This window comes from Onychostruthus taczanowskii, unplaced genomic scaffold (genome assembly GCF_017590055.1).
Source record: "Onychostruthus taczanowskii isolate IOZ18803 unplaced genomic scaffold, ASM1759005v1 scaffold48, whole genome shotgun sequence".
Classification (NCBI taxonomy): Eukaryota; Metazoa; Chordata; class Aves; order Passeriformes; family Passeridae; genus Onychostruthus; species Onychostruthus taczanowskii.
In genome coordinates, this window is record NW_024502347.1 from 2,319,713 (window position 1) to 2,341,047 (window position 21,335).

Genomic DNA, 21,335 nt, shown 5'->3' on the forward strand with positions numbered 1-21,335 from the left:
TACTTGAGAACTTCCACATTTCCTTTACAAAAAATATAGTAGTATTTGTGAAGAGAAATTTCCAATCATCACCTAAGTACAATCCAGTGCTGTGGAAGCACACAACAGCTTTGGGGACTGCCTATCCATCAGAACTGTGACATCAATGTGACCAATTGCTTCACTCCAAATTCTTAAATAACTGTATCTATATAATTTATTTGTCCTACAGTCCCAAAATATTCCCCTTGCTTTTCTACATGCTGAAGTACCACCAATCATTTTTCTGTTCTATTAACATCTGCCTTGACAAATTTTACAATGCAGTTATCCAGTTTCAATACAAATCTCTTCAATTCTTGGAAAATTGTAGCAATATGAAGTTAAGTATTATAAGGCATACTGCACCAATTAATTTATTTTCTTAATATGATTTGGTCATTACTGTGAAATAAGGTAACTGAAGATATTACAACTTTTTTCATCTGCTGGGATGGAGTTGAGAACTCTAGGAGTATATGTATATGAAAATATGAGACTGTATAAAGATTATGCAATGTTCTTTCTCTTCCACTTGAAATAATGGTGTGTTCTGGACCCTTATCACATTAAGTGAATGAATATTTCTTATGGCTTCATTGGAATCTGGCCTTTAACCTTTAGTAGATTTTCATGTGCAATTTGACCGCTCTGAGATGCTTCTAGAGCAAACAATAATAAAAAAGAAATGCAGCAATAATATGCTGGTGGTGTAGACAGGGCACTCTGTTCCTGGACAGCAAAACTTGGTTATTTTTAATATATTCCAAACTTGGTTATTTTTAATATATTCCAGTATAAAGGTGGGTGTATGAGTACATAGATAAGTGTGATTGATGATTTGAGAAGAGGAATAAGGAGCTAGAGATCTAGGGGTAAAGATTTCAAGAACATGAATGCAATATGGTATTCTCATTGTGTTGTATTTGAGAATGTGCTTATGGAGTCAAAAGAGAAATCAGAAAGACAATGGGTTTTTTATAGGGTTTGCAGCAATTCAAAACTTACAATCAGCAGTGCCACCATGATTATGGAGCATGTTTGGTACATACAAGATTTTGTGAGCTTGATTGCCCGGTTCCTGAAGTCCATTTAAGTATTTGGAGTTGTAGTTTTTAATTTTTCCAAAGACTTGGCCAAATTTGCGTACATTTTTGTGGAAAGAGAAGATGCAGCCAAATAAATTATGCATCTATTATTGCCAGAAAGGGAAGAAACATTAAAAAATTCTATTTTCTACTACTTAGTATTTCTGATTTCTTTCTCATAATTGCTATGTTTCACCTAGATCTTTCTGCATGAAAAGCTTGCTTTAGTCTCTTATAGCTGAAATTTCATTCTGGCTTTTGATATCCATGCAACAAAACCAGTGCCAAAAGTCCAGCTACATTCATAGCTGTTCCAGTAGGCAAATTAATTTTTAGCAAAGCTCCAGTATTAGCTGCAGTCAGGAAGGGATCCTGTTTTGTGGACTCTGGTAGGACTTCTGAAGAAATAAAGTTTGTTCTTGAAGGTGGCTTGTTAGCATATAGCTGTCTCTCCATCATCACTTGCTTGGGGTTAATGTTGCTTGAATTGGTTGATGTCGTTTTATCCCTTCTTAAAGTCTGTAGATTGAATCATTCTGGGATGAAAGAACCGAAAAATGAAAGGAGAAAATTTTCAGATACCTTATATTTTAATAAGGTAAAAATAGATGGAAATTGTGCCAGTGGTATAATAGTAAGTCATTTTTTTAATCAAAGGACACATTTTTCTCAATATCACACTGTACGCCATTTGCATAAAGTATATACGAATAATAATGACAAAACTTTGCAGACCTCAACAGCACCAAATGCTTGTTACTATGCTGATATGGTCCCAGAAGCAGCAGTCGCTGCCTTGCTCCAAAAGGTTTATTATCCTTTCCCTGCTGGCAGTTCTGTCAACACACCTGGTGTAAGGAGCAAGGTCTCTGAGAAGTCTGCTGTCTCCCTTTAGCTATTAGTCTCTTTCCTTGTACATGGCAGGCAATACCCATCTGCTGCATACTTCTGCTTTGTGAAAAGCAAAAGTATTCGCATTAAAAAAAAATAATAATGTATGGTATTAATATCCCTATCCAATTCAGAACATTGAAAGTTCAGGAGGGGAGAGGACAGCACCTGTGATAACCATACTTTTAATTGCTGATTAACAGAAATGTAGTTACAGCTGTTCAGAATACAACAGGTTTACTTCATAGTAGGAGCTATCTGTGGTTGTGCAACCAGTATGTTTGGAATTTTTTTATCCCCTCTGTATCTCGGATATTTATGGGTATTTCAGAATTCACAGTAATTGTTATATAAGCATGATAAAAAATTATATATATAGTTATAAAATAAACCCCAACCCTATCTGGTACACTGTATTCTAGCGATTCACATTTTATTTTTAATGCCTTTTTCTTGTGCAGTTAGACATATGAACAATCTATTCTCTTAACAGGACTGCTCATTTATCAAGTGCTCATTCTTCATGGCATAAAAAAGGTTACCTTCTTTTTGCTCTCACATAAAAAGGTTCCATGTATTTCAGGTGTCATTAGTACTAGAGATTTAATGTCAAGGTTAGTGCACCTTATCTTTCAGCTACATTGAATACAATTACAGACAAACTCTTCAGAGAGATTTCAGAGAAAAACTGGAAGTAATAAGTCAAGCTGGCAGTCTCAGAATAGCTGACAGTGCACAGGAATGGGAGTTTCTGTTAACAATGGTTCCAACTGTCTCCCATAGTCATTGCAAATAAAATTATAGACATGCTTCAGTCTTAGCAAAAACTAATTTCAGTATTAGAAAAAACTAATAAAATGTAGGAAAAATTATGTTAAAAAAAATAATTATTAGTAGACTATTTCTTGCACTTACCTGTGAGACCTTTTATTTCCCTTCACATCTTTTTAGCTGGTTTTAGTGCAGGTATTTAAATATTTTGACTAAATAAACCACAGAGTAGTCAAAACTATTTTTAAACCATGATGTGAAATTTCTTATGGAATGGATGCACAATGAGATGTAGTTGGAGGATCCATGTTATTGAGGGGCTATAGAGCAAATACAGGTAATCCTGGATGGATTGGCACCTGGATGTTGCCCACAAGCAGTCTGGCTGATACATGCTGCCATCATATGGGAAGGAGTGTTGGTCATTTCCATAAAAAAAATATGTGATTTTCTCCATCATCATGTTCCTTTTGATTTCTGCTAACAATGTGGTGATAGCAAGGTCTTCCAGTCTACAAATGAATCCTTTGGTTCATACCTCATCTTTTGAGGGTTTTGGTCAACATATGTTATTTAGTTCTGAGTCTTACTGTCTATCTTTGCATCGTGTATCCTACCATCACATTTTCCTAAAACCGTGCTACAACAGCTGTTGCCAAAGCTTTTGATCACCTCCTATCTTGCCGTTTTTTGACTCATGTTTCCAATACCTAAAACTTGCTCACTTCAGCCAAAAGGAAGGTTTTCATGCTAACTCCATTGTAAACTCTTTTCTTGGGTTGCTCTTCTTTCACCCCATCAGTTTTAAATGTCTTATTTTTGTCTTTGACTATTAGAAATATAATACGTTTGTTTCAAGGAAACAGTGGTGGTTTTGCTGTTTCAAATCCAGTTGCAGTTGTGCAGAGGTGGGCTTTCTTGTGAGCTTTTTTTTTTAATTGGCTGCTGGTATTCATTTTTGAATTAACATTGCAGAATTTAAACTTAGTCTGAATTGTCTAGAAACTTCACATGGAAATAACTTTATAAAACTTGTGTATGATGTTTGCTGTATTCTGTTTAGACCTTTAAATTAGCCTGATGCCCTTTGGGTTGTATAATGAGTCAGGGCTTGCATTTGTTTCACATTGCACAGGTTTCATATTTGCTTCATATTTGCTTGGAGTCTCCTTACAGAAGTGCCGCCTTGTTAGGGTAAGTGGTTTTGTCAGTAATAAAATGAGTTAGTTGTACAAAGAGCAGGTGGTAGGATGACCTTTTTGCAAAATATTGTTGTTAACTAAATGCAGTAAACAGGGTTTTTTATCATAGTACCTGTTCAGTTGTCATAAGACTGGCATTGCCTGGAATTAATGGAATTATTTTTAATTTTGTAAACATTTTTTCTAAGACCCTGTTAAATCAAATTTGCCTTTTGTCTTTCAAACAATTTCTGAACACAGATAAAATTTGGTCAGTTTAATCAGGAAATTTTGGAAGTGGATTGTCGGACTGGAGATGTGCTGTTAACATTGGTTTATGTTCTTTAGCCACTGGCTCAGCATTCACTGAGGATGCAAGAAGTTCAGGTTTGGCTTTCTCAAGAATTTGAAAGGATGCAAAAGTACTCCTCTGCCTGAATTTTCAGAAAATTCCTCTAAACGGAGGGATATAGGACATCTAGGTCAGGAATGCCTGAGTGTGTAATGTTGTTTCCCTCCTGGTAACTTACTTAGTGGAGCGGGATCTGGAGTCCAGGTGTCCCAGCTTTCTCTCCCATAATCTCTTGCATACTGACTTTTTTCACTCCTTTGCCATCTGGCTGAATGAATAATTCAAGGTTTTGTGTAAGAGCAGAGTAACTCGGCAGCAGGAGTGGCCGAGGAAGGAGGTGCGAGGCTGCCCTGGCCTTGAGAGCTGGGTGGCTGCCTGATGGGAGACCCAGCTTTCCGAGTGGTGCACCGCATGCTTCAAAAGAGGGGCTTGGACTGGAAAGACAATTCTCTGCAGTCAGGTTGTCAGGTGGCATATCCAGTACTTAAGTTCTTCCTCTCTTGCACAGTTTTATGACTTCCAAATGCTGGCTGTCACTTGGAGTTTGGGGGACATCGGCATGTTTGTAAGCGATAAGCATATCTTTACTTGTGCTGACAAATTTTCACTTTTGCCTCGTTGCATCTTTTCACCCCCATACCATCTATAAACACAAAAAGGCAGGAAAATAATTGTCTCCAATAGTAATTTTCTAACTGGAAGTCAACATATGCAGCTGACTAGAAAGGTACTTGAAATCATCTTATAGGTGTTTTCTCAGAGATGACACTCTAGTTATTTGAGACAACTGTTTTTTCCACCTGCTGTGAAGGATGAGTTGCCTTTTGGACACTTAAATATTTCCGTGCTGTTAAAGCAGCAGATTGAAAAACAGATGAGAAAGTTCAAAGCCAAGGCTGAAAGTTCAGTTTCAACTTTTAGTTTTCTGACTTTTGTCACTTTGTGTCACAACCTAACTATTGTTTTCACTTAGGGTTATTAATTAAGAAATACTAAGTTTTTACCCATTTAAAATCTGTTATCTTTCTTCACAGAAAATGAAAGTGAATTTCATTGCTTTTAGTATCCTGTGTTAGATAATAATTGAGAGAATAATAGATTCCAGGGACCTTTGATCTACCATTACTGTAAAATAAAAATAAAACTTAATTTTTTTCTCCCACTGACCATAATGATTTTAACCTTGTGTACTAATTTGAATGGGCTCGTGGGGGCAGAGTCTTAAATGAGACAAAAATGAAGGAAAAATTGCTAGTGCTGCCACTGTATATCTAATGAGCACTGTGTAATAAACCATAACCTCTTCAACATTTCTGTGGAAAATGGTGTGATTATTTTGGATGGCTGGCCCTCTGTGTACGGCTCATTACCATCTGGCATAATGTGTATTGATATAGCCTGTAATTGTCAACTCTTATTTGACATGCTGCCTTTAATAAATGTGACTTGCATGGCTAGAGCCTCCTAATGGTTCTATGGAAAACTGTAATTAAATAAAATATGTATACTTATGTAAAATACACACCCTTATATCCATAAAATAATTTTGTGGAGGGTCTCTGTTTTTCTTTATCTCCTGTTCTTAGTGGGAATATTTGTATGTATTTCCAGGTTAGTACTGCATTACCAGTGTGGACAACTAAATATATGAAGATGGACATGAATCTTGAATGTAGGTTGTTTCCTCTTGCAGAACTTGCTTCAAATACATTTTGAAATATTTATTTTCTGTGCACTGTAAGACAGGATTAATATACCTGCCATAATAGAACAGGTTCCCTGCCTGATGGTGGCTTTGTGTGCTCCTGCCATGGGAATGGCAAGTAACTCTAATGGGCCAAATGGCTCTAGTTTTGGTGCTTCTCCTGAAGAAGGTGGCTGAAATAAATGCCTTTGTAAATCTCAGTGCTGAAAGTATTTATACCTCCTTAAAGGAAAATGGGCTTCTGGCCAATGGCAAGTTTTCAGATAGAGGGACCAACATATGCTGCTAATCTAGTCATACATAATTCTGTTTATTATCTGAAAAGTTTCCTTTCCTTGCCTTCGCTGTTCATTCATATATGAATAACTGAGAGATATCATTCTGGTAGTCGTATTGGCTGCCTTACAAAAATAGGATTTCCCCAATTTTATAAACTTCAATATTGGTGCAATGGGTGTTCATCTGGTGTTTCCTTCAATGGCACTGTTAATGGAGAATCCATAGCTGTTCTTTTTAAGAGATTTTGGAAAGCACATTCCCTTTATTCTTTTTGGATTTCCTTAGGTTCAGGCTATTGGATTTTATGTTTGCTTGATAATCAGAATATTTTGTTGACTTTGTTTTTTTGTAGTATAGATGCTTAAACTTTCTTTAAATATCTGTAGCCAAATCTACTGATTTAATATCCACCTTCTCCATGCGTAAAATAGCTTTTGTTCCTCACTTCATCTGTTTTCTTTCTTTGATTGTTAGGACAAAAACATTGGGAAGTCATACTTTCTCAAATTCTTCTTGACTGAAGTTTTCAAGTGATATTTTTTACTGGTATCAGAAACTCAGGGTTAACAGAGGCACTACTTTTGCTAATATTCTTCCCTTAAATCATCTGTGGGTGCTACTGGTCTATTTGACCACAGCCACATTCTGTATCTTAGCTGATTATCTCAAATGACCTGTTCCTTTACCCTCCTTCCACCCTTTTACAAACTTTGGGTGCTTTCTTCTTGAAAGAGTCCCTAGTCCTGCATATCTGTGGTCTGCATTGAGATCTTTTGATTGATTTTTTTTTTTTTTTTTTTTTTTTACATTGCATATTTTAACTTGAGTAAAGCATATTGAACCAGCTCAGTTGAATCCGTATTGAGGATTATTCACTCTCTTTGCCGTTTATTAGCTGTGTTATTAATTTTCTGTTGTCATGTCTCCTGAGTGTAAGTTCTCTGGACCTGCTAACCATAAAATCTTACCCACTTCATGACCAATATTCACTTCTGGGCTAAGAGATAAGTAAACACCTGCTTGTGCAAATATGTTGCTTAAAATATAACAGGCTTTCTACAGTGCCTTGCCTTTATGCAGTTTTGTTTCTGCCTAACTTATGCAGTTTTGTTTCTGCCTAACCTTCTATAATGGACCAATGCAGTTCTTAAAGTTGTTCTTGGTTTTGAGGCTTTTTTAGTATATCTGTTTTAAATTGCTGTTGCTCAGCTCCCTCTCCATCTCTGCATTTTCTCATCCAGTCCTTTATCAATTTTCTTCCTTGCCTGGCTTGTCTGGTTTGTGTTTGTTCCTATCAGTTTTTTAGTTTGTCTAAGCTAGATAGGGAAGGAATTATAGCTGATTCAGCTTTGTCTAAACCACAATTTTTTTGCTTTTTGTTTTAGTTTTTAATCAGCTTAGTCTTTTTAATTGGGGATTTGTGGCTCTTTGGTCATATAGTGAAATATTTATAAGGAGCTTCCAAAAAGTATTCCCAATTTTCTTTTTAATTTATCTAACTGATTCAGCCTGTTTTATCATTAAAAATATTGCTCATGTATAATATGTGCCTGTGAATAGTATCTGTCGTATTTATAAAGAATGTTTGTATGCTGTTTTAGATTATATTCTTTTCATATAACAAGTGTATTGAACTCATGTTCACTTGTACCTAAATTTGTCTGATATGAGGTCTTTGTAACAAATTAATCTTTATTATAGAGAATTCAGGTTAAATGTAACATTTCTTGAGCTCGCAAAATTCCTTTTAGAAATTCAACCTAGTGTCAGTATATTGTCAATATACCTACATATTGCCAGTACACATTATTGCATGAATTGAACATTGAATATCTGCATCATTATTTACAAAATGAGAGAAGTAAGTCTTTGAAGAAGTAAACATCTTAGCTCATGCTATTACTTGATGAAGGACTTTATATAGTCTACATAGCTGTTCATATAGTCTATAGCAGATACCAACTGGAATTTCAAGCTGCCTTTTATTAGAAGCTTAAATCTTAATAATTGCTTTATAAAAACACAGTATTGCATTTGACAGCTTTACTTCATTTTGGAAATGTGACTCTTCCCATAGGGATAATCACTAATTTTAAAATGTGATAATGATATGTGATTTTATAAGTTTGGCAATACGCTTATAAATTAGTAGCTGTACATTTTATTATTGATTTTTGGCATCAATGTTCAAGTAATCCAAGCAGTCTTTTTCTAGATAACTTAATAATTTTTTCTTTCTATCTTTAGGTGAACACTCATGGCTTTTCCTTTGGTTTGTTCAGTTAGGTAAAGCTAGCCAGCCTTCCTTTAAAAAATAAAAAAAACCCATAAAACCTAAGCTCTAAAGCTATTTTTTTAACAATACTTACGTAATTACTGGCTCATGTCTCGAGTCTGTTTCTTCTCTAGCAGTGTAGGAAGGATCTCTGAGAACAGGAAAAGTAATTGATATCTCCCTTTTTAACAGTTTCTAGTGATTATGAAATCTATAATAACTGAAAGAAGATCCAAAGCGATTTTAGTTTCATATGTCCTGGTTTGTAGGGATTAAAAACATACCTAGGCCTGCCACCACACCTCACTGTTCTTTTAATATCTATCCCTTGCAGAATGTCCCTTGTATCCTTCTTGCTAATAAAGTCCCAACATGACAAGATTTGTCTGTACAGCAATCTCACTGTTCTGTTAATATCTATAATATCTATCCCTTGCAGAATGTCCTTTGTATCCTTCTTGCTAATAAAGTCCCAACATGACAAGATTTGTCTGTACAGCAAGTGCATCTGATTCTTAACCATGTCAGCCTAGACCACCTGCTCCTCATTGTTCACACAGCTGCATTGTCACTGGTTTCTGGATCTTACAGTAGCTAGGTGTACTTCTCACTGAGCAGGTTTCCTCTTGATATTCCCTTCTTTATTGGTCCCAGCCTGTGTGCCTGCCTCTGGGAACTGGAAAACATCAGTTTGACTTAGTGATTCTGGTGGTATTTTCCTTCTGGCTTTTCACATTAACACTTTTTCCTTTTAAACTGAGCTTGAGGTAGTGATCCTTACCATATCTTTGTCTAGATTCTCTCACCTATTTTCCTTAATTGATGCTTTTTTTTCCAGGCTGGGATAATTTTTCTTGTAGGCTGTGTGACTTGAAAGGGGAGTTGCTGTGATGAGGCCACCCAACCCAAGGACAATGTGCTGTAGGTCGTGATCACTGTTCTTTGGCCATGGATGCTGATCATAGGAGTAAGCCAGACACAAGTTCAGCAGTTAGGGCTTCGTTTTGCAAGTGTGGATTCTTGCAGCCTGCTACAGGGAGCTGGCTCCCAGGCTGGAGGGCTCCTGGATACGCTGTGGTGACACAGTGGTGGCCGTGTGGCACATCAGTGGCACTAGGCAGAAGCTGATACAAGTTGGTTCACTTGCATGTTGCTGTCTGGAGTACAAAGTGGGAATTGGTTGTTCTGTGGTACCCCTAACAATGCAGTCAAGACCTGTGAAAACCCTTCTTCAAAATTCCTGCACTAAGGAAGGGAACAGGACCCTGACTTCAAGTCAGGCTTTTCACTCTCCATTGCCAACCACCTACAATGCTTAGGGAAACTGGCTTGCCAAGTTCAAATGAATGCCTGCCCACTAAAAATCAGAAAACATTTTCAAATCCTGTAATGGGCTGAGGGAAGATCTTACTAAGACAAGTTATGGAAAAGAACCTAAGCAGTAGTCAGTGGTGGGGGTGACAGAGAGTGAAAATGTAAGATCTTTTCAAAAATAAATAAAGAAAAATACATGAAGGAGCATTGGTAGAAATTTTACTTCAAAAACTTTGTGATACTAGGAAGGGAAGGAGATGAAAGAGGTAGGATATGTAGCCAGTTTAAAAATAAAGTGATTGTTAGGAATGCAATTAAACATCATACTCAACAAACTTCATAGACCTGATGTCCTTCAACTTGATTTATCCCTCAGGTGGAAGACACTCCTACATCTTAAGACTAAGACAGAAGGAAGTGCAGAAGTCTTGGTCTCTAACCTTGTTAAAGGATAGGAGTTGGTAGATGTTTTCTGCTGGTTAACAGATACATGAGTCATGGTAATGCAGTGCATATTTGGTGTTCTGCTCAAATCTGCTGCTTTACCCTGAACATTTTCCCTGTTAGTGACATCACAGCATCTGCCATACATGTTGACTGACCTAAACACCTGCCCCTCTGCCATTTAATTTCTTGTAAAAGACACCATACACAGAAGATGGGAATGAGACTTTCCATCACTGTGATGCTATTTGTTACTCACTATGCATTGTTCTTCTAATCATGGTTTGTTAACTTTGACAGGTGAATGGGAAAAAGAACTGTAAAAATCACTGCCCTTTCTTGCTGTGTAACTAAGTGAACTATCTTGGTGCAGCACCAGCTAGTACCCAGAGCATACAGGATCAACATGAATGTACCTTGTCTTCATAGAACTTTTCTTTCTGTTCACGTTCACAAAAATGTAAAATCAGATACTAAGTGCTACCCAAATATATAGTCAGTACCTGAAATAATTGCTTTAATTCTTTAGTTAATGCTTTTTCATATGTCATTTTCCATTAAAGACACTATTTCTTTTTATTTCAAATTCATAGGTATGTGTATGTAAAGATTATTATAGTTGTCACTGAAATGGAATGGATGCTGATACTTTTAAATTTTTTTTTAAAGTCATGAAGGCTTTTCATCCAAATCAATCCTTTTTGTATTGAAGGGAAACTATTGAATTGACAATCACAAAGAAAATGTTCAAATCTTGGGTGTGTACTGTTAGTCACTTTAATTCAAAGCTTAAATGATAAGAGTTCTTAAAGAATTTTTGATCTATCAGTTTCATTATCTTTGTTCATTGTAGTTGCCTCAAAAATTTTCAAATATGGTTTTTAGTGGCTAATTTAAGTCTTTGGCCCATTTCTGTGAAATATTATGCCTAAAAATGAGATACGAAATTATTAAATTTTTTTTGCATAGTCTGTCATCCCTTGAGAAGCCAGGTGTAGTTCTGAAGGTTAGCTGATGGTGAAAGGTGTACTAACTCAAGTTCAATACAACTGTACTATTTAGTATGTCTCTTTTATCATGTTTTACAGAATCCTATTATTTCTTTTTAGAGTAGGACTTGAAATTAGGAACTTTGGTGGTGGTTTGCGGGGAATTCTTGCTTCAGAGGTGAAAGGCGTGGGAAGTGTGTTAGCATTTGGCGATAAAGCTTTCCTGATTCTTAGCATGCTTCCATTTAGGAACTTTGTGTGTTTAGACATGTTGACTGTTTTCTCAGTACTGCCTTGTGCCAAGGTAAGTACAAGTAATTCTTGCGGCAGCCACTTGGTTTTTTTGTGACTGTGGGCTCTGGAATGAAAACAGGATACAGGCAGGCAGAGTTTGTCATCCCATTGCCTTCTTTCTAAGTCCTGTATTGTTAAAACATTATATTTTTTTTTGTATGTTGGGATTGGTTGCTTTCATATACGAAATTATTTGATCACTGAATTGTATTCAGATGGAGAAAGCTGTGTATAGTATATTTCCTCCGCCGTTTAGCAGCAACTTCGTAACAGCAGTGTTTATTTGTTGGATACTGGTCTTTACAAAGTCATGTCAAGGATCCTCCTGTATCTGCGGCATTGTGCACTTGTTATTGTGCGTGGGGGTATTCTAGGGATTATCACAAAAAGCATTAAAAAATTCATTGCCTGGGATTTCTACAATAGCATTGATTCTTGTATTTTTAGTCTGCTAGGGAGAGAGAGTGGAAAAGCAGTATGTAAGATCAGAATTAGACATAGATTATCTGCCTAATATGATTCTTGTTAGCACAAATAATGTGAATACTATTTGAAGAACAAACGGATTATAGAAAAAGAAATGAAAACATCCAGATCCTGAGCATGTGGAAAGCATGACACTGATGTATTTGTGTAACCTTTTCATGAAGAGCGATGCTGAAGTCAAAGAGGGGATTTTGATTTCCTTCATTAAGAGCTTATTAAATGAAGAAATAGGACAGTCGTTGTTTTGCTTCAATAGTTGGGGGTCACAGAGGCGGGCCTGGTCTCCTCAGGATATTAATGCCTGCTTTCAGCTGGGGGAAATGAGCCGTCGCCGGAGTTAGCTGCAGCTTTATGTGCTCGTCACTAGGGATCCCCATATGTCCTGGGATCTGCGGCAGTCGGAAATGGCAGAGCTCGGCAGCGGGGAGCAGAGGGCTCTCATTGCTATTCATACCGGGTAGCTCGGCTCAGTCTGCCCAGAGCAAGTCTGTTTAATGTTGATCAGCTGTCCATCTGATAAACCGAATTGATACGGATATTTCCTCCAAGGGCTGCCCTGACAATGACAGCAGGAGCATCGGGATGTCTTGTTAGTCTTTTTCTCCGAGCTTGAAAATTTATTAACCCTTTGTTAGAGCCGAGCCAAGCATGATCACAATACTGCGACTGCGTTGTGTGAGTTTCTCCCTCACGTCTTTGTAAAGCAGCCTCAACCTTCAGATTTATTGTCTACATGGAGAATGACTGTTTGGTTTTTGAATTGTTTTTGTCTGTATGGCGCCAACAATTTGTAAATTATAAATGCAGCTTTTAAAACAGCTTAGGGTTTTTTTGTGCATGGCAAAATACATCAGGAACCTCTATTTATCCTTTCCCTCCAGCTCCTTTGCCTTTTGTGTGCTGCCCAGGCTGAGTGACTGTCCCATGTCTTCTCTCTTGCTAATTGACACTGACCACTGCCCTAAAACAGTTGCTGCTGGGACTGTTCACAAGTGACATATATGTGGGGCACAAGGTTACTTTAGATTAATATGGTTTGGGGCAGTTGGAACACGTGCACTGTCCAGAGGAAACAGAATTAATTTGCTCAGTGCTGTGCTAGTACTGAAGCAGAATCTAACCTGAGCATGTACCAGCTGGTATCTTTGTACGTGAAGATATGGATCAGTTTGGTTACTCAATGAATCAGTGCTTGGCCACTTCTGAGTAAGCACAGAGAACATAACACGCCTTTGTACCATGTTTAATTAATTAGAACTTTAAGGCCTTCAGTCATCTGTTTGATTGAGGGCATGGATTGCATTTTGCTCATATGTGAAATCTACATGGCAGAACGGAAACTGCTTGAGTCAGAGAAGATGTGAATGTGCTGAAGATTTTGTAAGAATGCTAGATACACGTCCTGCGTGTATCTAGCATTAAAAGGATGCTCCAGTGCATTGCTCTGTTTCCCCCTCCCCTTGCCCCTGCTCAGTTACTTTGTCTGTTCAGCACCCCATTGTCGTTCTGAGCCAAGGTGGCATCTCTGGGCTTCTTAGAGTGACAGTCACTTTTGAGGGCTACAGGATTGAATTGTGGGAGGAGGGGGAAGGAGAGGGCTGTGCTGATGACACTTTTCTTGCCTTTTCCAAAAAATTAAAACAGAGAGCAAGCCTCTATGGAATGACCTCTGTGGAAAGCCTCTCACAGGGATTTGTAACCCCTACACCCAGAATGTATCACGCTATGTGTGGAGTAAGAAGTGATTTGTAAACCCTATCCAATAAAATTGGCCCCTTTGCTAGGCAGTCACCTTTGCTTCTGACTAAAACCACCAGTGAAATACCATTAGTACACAGTTCTAAACTGTTTTTCCTCTTCTGCCTGAACCCATCCCCTTTGGTAGTATTGAACTGCAAGGTATTCTGTTACTAATTTAACCCTAATTTGGGCAGTCATTGACTGCAGCATTCTTACGTTGTTTGGATTGGCTTGCTCAGGACTCCCCTGCTGATATGTCCTTTGTTTCTTTCCATCATTACTTCCTGTTTGGCATTTTCTTCATGTCAGTGTCCCTCAAACTTCTGGTAGACAAAACAGAAAAAAAGAAAGGACCGTAGAGGACTATATTGATTGTTTTGCTTTATTTTGTGAAAGAATTCAAACAAAGGGCAGCATTCTCCCAAGTGGAGCCTGTGGTACCTGTGGTTTGCCTGGAAATGCTTAGTGACAGTTCTCTGTGTTTAACACCTCCTGGTTGTGGCTTCTAGAAGCACAGAGAAGAGCTACATGATAATTAATAAAATACCTATTTAGCACATGTGGTTGTTTGTTTATTTTCACTAAGAATCTCTGTTCTATTCATGGCATCAAACATAATTGTGCTTTTTTCTTTCTTTGTTTCAGTCAGAGAAGTCTGGCTGAGATTACGGAGCTGATCCATACTGCCTTTCTGGTGCATCGTGGCATAGTAAACATTGGTGAGCTCAAGTCCTGCGATGGCCCACTGAAGGATATGCAGTTTGGGAATAAAATGGCTGTTTTGAGTGGAGATTTTCTTCTAGCAAATGCTTGCACAAGCCTTGCACAGTTGCAGAATACCAAGGTAAAGAAGAAAAATTCCACTACTGCCAAAGCAAGTAAATATTAACAAGTATTTTGAAAGAGAGACCCCCTAAAAAATCAGCAGTTACATATATGGAGCATCATTTAAAAATCAGCAGGCTTACTGTTATAGCTGTAAATTTGGCAGTCTGCTGCTGGTGTGAATGTGTTCAACAGTCTCCTATGGAATTACTGTGATGATATCTTTAGTATGCATTCTGAAGCACTGAAGTAATGGATGGATGGTCAGTTTGGTGAATTTAAGGCATATGCAGTGGTATCTTCATGACATGTCAGGCTACAATACCTCTGGTAAACTCCCAGCTGAAGACATGTTTGGTCTGTTATTTTCTTTTACTTTGTGCTTTGTGAAAGTTTTTCTCTCTTAGATAATTTGGGGAGCAAAAGGCTTTACTGCTTTGTCTCAGGTTACTTTTTGCTTTTAATATTGTTAGGGATTTGGACACACCTGAATATTGGACTGCCCTATTAATGTGGATGTACTGGCTTCAAAGGACAGCTGCAGTCCAACTGCGTAGCCAAACTGTTTGAAACTTTACAGGGGGGTGTTTTTGATGAGAAACAAGTTGTGTATATGTATTGTCTTAGAAAATGAGACTGATGGAGACATTGAGTTCCTCTCCCTAGTCGGTTTTTCTTTTCTCCAGATAGGATCAACTACACAAAATCATTCTTGACCCACATTTATCTAGCTTGTTCTTAAAACCTCCAGTGGTGGAGAGAGATTCCTGGGCATCCCTGTGCCAGCCTAGTGTAGCACCTAACTGCGTGTATGGCTGAAGAGCTAAGTGTGCCATTCCAATGGAAACAGTACGTTTTGCAGAGGTGCTTTTCATGCATTTGAAGATTGCTGCCATGTTGTAATGTAAAATAAATGTTTGTCATGTGCAATTGTCAATAATCAGCATAGTTGTAATTGTCAGCCTAAGTAGTCTATTCTTTTTAGATTCTCATGCTAAATCTCCTTGTGGTAGTAGAGTATTTCTGTGCTCCTTTGATCAGGAGTATGACAGTTTCTCTCAGAAGTGGTGTCATTTTCTAACACAGAGCTGAGATTCAAGAGAAGAGACAGAAAATTAGATGTCAATCTACTGGAATAGTGGGTTAAGCCATTATGGTGCTAACTTGTAGTAAGTATTAGAAAAAAATTTTAAATAGTGCACACCATAACCAAAATGGGGTGTAATTGATTTTAGTAATTATTATTAATTTGTATCAGTTCATTTTTTTAGTACCCTGTAAGTTTCTCAAGACAGACCAAAGGATTTAACCCTACATCAATTTTCTGTTTCAACATAAGAGGAAACTTCTACAAAATGTAGCAACTATTACTTTGCATTTAGTACATCATTAAGTATTGCAGCAGGAATGTATAATCCCTGAAGACTTGCCAGGAAACAAGCCTACAGTGAAATGAAGCACAAGTGCAAAGAAATACTTTTTTATTTTTTTAAAGCAATCATTATACTGCATGTTGGAAAATTCTGCCAAAACATTTTAGCACTTTTTTTCATTTTTCTGACATCTAAATACTTTCATAGCTTCTACATACGATAAGTGGGATGCCATTATGGAAACTGATTGACTTAGTAAATTATTCTTTTTCATACGTCTAACCCTACTAGCAAAGTTAGAAAAATTGAAATACAAGCTATAGAAATCTCTTGACAGGTGCAATGATTTAAACATACTGTATTTATTCTTTTGTAAATGATGAATTTTCAAATCTGGCATCTGTTTTTTAGCAGTGTGAAATAACTGTGACTTTTTTCCTTCATAATGTTTTGTGTTCTTTGATGTAAAAAGTAAAAATCACAGTACTGCTTTTTTTGCTGGCATTTAGCAAATTGGCTAATGAAATGAGCAGCATTTTATCATGCACGGAACTGACCATGGTAGCCATAACCTCCACAGACATGCATAGCTATTGTGTAGACCAGAATTTAAATTAAAGGGGGTTTTAACATAACTGAACTCATTGCTACCAGGATAATTTTATTGTCTGTTAAATTCATGTCTGAGCTTGTGTATGATGCATTTATCTCTCTGCTTCTCTCGGGGCTGACAATTAGACGTGAAATTCTGTAGTCGTAATGAAATGCAGAGCTATTTTATAATTGCCAAGGGTAAAATTAGCAAAGTCAATTATTTTCCCTTAGGCTTTTCCCTGTAGATATTAAAAGGCTGCAAGGTAATTGCCTTAGGTAACACTTTGATTTTTAAATAACATTAAATATAGGAATTGTTGTTGTTAATTCGTAGTAATTTTCCTCTTCTTGCTACTGTTATAGAATATTACTATAATGATATTAACAAGAATCAAGGCTCAGGGTTTGTGTTTTTGGGGTTTTCTTTTAAACTAGTGCTCATATCTCTCGTTAGTTTGCTAAAGTTATGTCAAAGAAGGTTTTGGGGTGGTGTTTTGGGTTTTATGGTTTTTGATCTCTGAGGTGCAAGGACTCTAGATTGCTTTAATTGTCAGTTAGAAAGCCTCCTGTAAGGTAAACTCTGCTGTTGTGCTACTACAAAATCATTGCAAATTTTGTTTTTTGAACACATAACAATTCAGAAGAAAGCATTCTCATTTTCTGCTTGGCAAAATCATGGCACATTGATTATGAAGAAGAAGTTGGTATCAACTGAGACTTAAAATATTGAAGGGCAGATGCATGTGAATGCTATATTTTTGTAATCGTGGCAAAGTTCTACATCTTTTAAGTTAATGAAAACTGTTGAAAATAAACACTAATTTCTTCAAAAGCCTTTACAGTACAAAGCATTAGATTGATCAGATCACATGTGTTAACAATTCTCCTGTACTTTTTGATCACCTTATATAAACTAACCTTTTCGCTGATGGCACTTCTTGGCCTCCTGATTGCAGTGATAAGTCATGTTGTTGATTGAAAATTATATGGATAAAACATTACTTCAGAACTGCATCCTCTAGCAGATTGTTTATTGCTAATCCATGGATTTTAGAACAGAATTGAGCCCAAAGATGAATTGGTTTGGGATCTTTTAGTAGTTGTTATATCAGCAGTGGAATGGCGAACCTTTGGCAAGGAAGGGCATGTTTGTGTTTTGCTGCTTAACTAACAATGCAGTAGTGTATGGTGATGTGCTGACTTATTGGATTGGAGTGTGTTTATATGGGATGGCAGAGTTATTTTGGTAGGTTTTCTCATTTTGAGTCTGCAATGCTCCAATACGAGGATCATGATAAGGTATGTGTAATAGATATGTGGAAGCCATTGTAAACATCTAGGTGTGGGAGTGATGGAAAAGTAAATTATATTTGTCTAACAAAATAGGGTACCTCCCAGCTATCCTGTGGGATATGTGACCATAAGCAGTTTCAAATAAATGTGCTAATAAATTATTAAGAAGTGTAAAACAATCTGTTTAATGGGTGGTTCTTTGTTGCCATCTGAAGACAGTGTGTCTTTAACATTTGTTATCTTGCTTTGCCTAGACAAGGATGTGGGGATGAAACTGCTAAAAGCAAATCTTTGGAATAGAAGTCCCTCTTTGACTCTGGTAGCAAAAACTGTTGGTTTTGTCTTTGATTTCTGTTTAAGTAACCTCCACTTCCTATAATATTTTTGGGGTGGCATTCAGATGCAAACCTAGCAAAAGTAACAAACATTAATTGGCATTTTTGTCACCTGTCGTGGATGTGGGATATGGGCATTTTACCACGAGTGATGTGTGGATACTGACCACAATATTATCAAATAATGTGCTTCTTCAGTGTTTGTAACAGAGAAGTTGGAAGAAGCCTGTCACAGCATTAAAGCTGGTGCTTCCTTGAGCATCTGAATCATCAGTTGTCTTATAAAACTATAGAGGAGGTGCTTAAAAGACATGATTAAAACCAGTTTTGATGCTCTTACACTCTAAAGAGAGTGATGCATAGAACTTCAGAAGGCTGAAATGGTGCATTTTAGTGCAATGCCTAGAAAATGGTAAAATAATTTGCAAATCCATGTCTTCCAACTTCATAAACTGATAAGAGGGCATCCCTTTGTATTTAAGGAAAGAAAACCCACAAACCAGCCAAACAACCAAAACAAAACCACCAAAAACCCAACATATACAAAACAAAAAAAAACAAAAAAAAAACAAAAAAAAAAAAAAAAAAAAAAAAAAACAAAAAACAAACCCTCTCCAAAGGAAGAACTATCAGGAATAAAAACCTGAAGTATGTGTTATGTAGTGGATCCATTTCCTTATGTTAAGTTTATGTATTCCTAAAGGCATAAGTGTGTTGTTTATCAAATAAGCCTTGTGTTTACATTAACATCAATAAGTTACTAATTTAAGTCCTCCTGTGTCTTCCTGCTGCAACCACCTGAAGGTGCCCTGCACTTCAGATAAGAACTGTTTATCATGAGCGATGGTTTCTACTTCTGTAGCATCAATTGTGGTCCTGTGGGGAAGGCTCAATCTGGAACTTAAGCAACCTTGGTGTGCAGTGAAGGATATGGAGAACATCCTCTTTCTGAAATTATGCCAGTTGCTCTTTTGATTTAAATTGATATTTTTGAGCATTGGCAAACAAGCCAGGTAGAGTCCACAATTTTAATTTTTACATGTCATGTAACAAAGGTGTTACTTGTATCAGACTTCTTCTTTCCCTGAATGATGTCAAGAGAAGAACATAACATAAACTTGTAAAAAAAACTATCAGGAATTTGACAACAAATACCCTTTTAAAATGGAAACTAAATGTTAATAGTTTCCAGTGTAAAGCCAGCTGCTAGCAGCTACTGACTTGTAATAGATTCAAATTACCATCCCTCAGAACAGTGCATTTTGTCTGAGGTAAGTAGAAGGTCCTCCTTCTTAAATGTAGTGGAGATGAGTTATTTTCAGAGCAATGAAAGTTATTTTCAAAGAGATATTCTTCTTTGTTATCTCTGGTGAAAGATTTGAACCATAAATATCTGCTAAGTATGTTTTCAGCGTATAGCTTTATTATATTTTACATAACATAAACAGAGAAATTTATAACCTGAATTTTCCTACTGGGATTCAGTAGCTTTATTGATCAGAGAAGGCAGGATAAAAAAATAATGGAGAAACATTGAGTACCAGAAGTAATGTGTTTACTCCCAGTTACAGTGTTCATATAGAAAACTGAAGCTGGTGATAATATAATTTTTGAATCACTTATATATTCTTAATTGTTTTTAACTCTTTGTCTTTGCTCACATATTGACTTTCTTTTTCTTCCCTAGTACAGGCTGCTGTTGGAGATGAGTATCTTTAAAATTATCAGCTTATAGAGCAGCTGGGTGACAGGAATGTGGGGAGAAGCAGGGATCAGAGATCAAATTAGGTTAAGATACAGTTTATAAAGTTTGATAATGATGTCTTCTTGAGGGGAGAAAAAAAAGAAGAAAAAAAACCTTTCAGATTTTTATGTAGAGAGCTGATTAAATAGCTTTTCTGAAGCATTTTATCATGTCTATCTTGGTGTACCTTCCCCTGAGACACTGTTTGATGATGATGTACTGGACAAGATAGGGAGTAGGATAATATCTATATTGTTGAGTATTTTTGTTTTAATTTACAATTTTAGAATGCCACAGGGGCATGTCTCAAAACCAGACACTACTGAAAAATGCAGGTGAGTTTAAAGAGCTCTGAACTGATTTATGGAAAAGTACACTTAAGAAACACTGCTTTGTTTGGATACTGGGAGGGAGAAGAAAACCAGGAAAGAAGTCTAATGTTTTTAAACTAATGGGAGATGATACAGGGCAACATAGCTACCATGACTGAATTATTACATAATAAAGCTCTTCCTTAGGCAACCCTAAATATACAATTCTGTATCTTAAAATATTGAGATACATACTGAATATTGTCATACAACTTAGCATAGCTTTTTTTGGAGAATGCAAACACACTCTTAAGTGCTGAGAAATACATAATAATAGATAATTACGTATGAATAATAATGAAGAAAAATGTTATTTGTTATAATTATTCTATTTAGATGGCACCAAAATATACTAATCTGCATACCCTTTGAGAGGTAAAATTAGATTTCATTTACTGTAAATTAAAATATAAAAGAGTTGGTAATTGAAACAAACTTTATGTTCATTTAATGGACATGTATTGGTTTTTCTTCCAAATGTTCTCAAACACTGGATTTTTAATAAGATTTATTTACTGAAGTTTTATTGACATCCATGTGAAATTCCTTTAGTAGGAAAAAGGCAATTTTTGTACTAGTTGGTGAAAGTATTGAAGCATTAGGGGGGGAAAAAAATCTTGTGTGTTAGAGATAAAAGGTTAAAATCCATTGGAATCAGTACCTGGTAATCAAATTTTTCCCACACTACTGCTGTAAAATTTTTGTCTGGCATTTCTGCTGTCATTAGAGGCAACAGCTTTTATGATATTGATGATGACATTAAAATTGTGGAATGATGCTAGTGAGTCTCCTAATTACTGCATTGTACTCTTCTCATTGTCTCTTTTGATGCTTGTGTCTGTGGAACAGTTTCTTGGCAAGGGCATCTTTTGCCATTGTTCTCAAGAAGTAGCCCCTAAAACAACACCTGAGCAATGAAGCATTCTGTTTTCTGAATATTCCACTGTTTTTTTTCTATTTAACATTTGCTATG

The 21,335-nt window shown here is 36.6% G+C and overlaps 1 protein-coding gene across 1 annotated transcript in view; it reads left to right on the forward strand.

Moving 5' to 3' along the window:
• PDSS2 (decaprenyl diphosphate synthase subunit 2) overlaps positions 1 to 21,335 on the forward strand; it is a 111,759-nt gene that overhangs the window by 54,806 nt on the left and 35,618 nt on the right. The window contains exon 3 of the mRNA XM_041414879.1: positions 14,473 to 14,671. Within this exon, the coding sequence (XP_041270813.1) occupies positions 14,473 to 14,671 (199 nt within the window). The remainder of the gene's footprint in view (positions 1 to 14,472; positions 14,672 to 21,335) is intronic.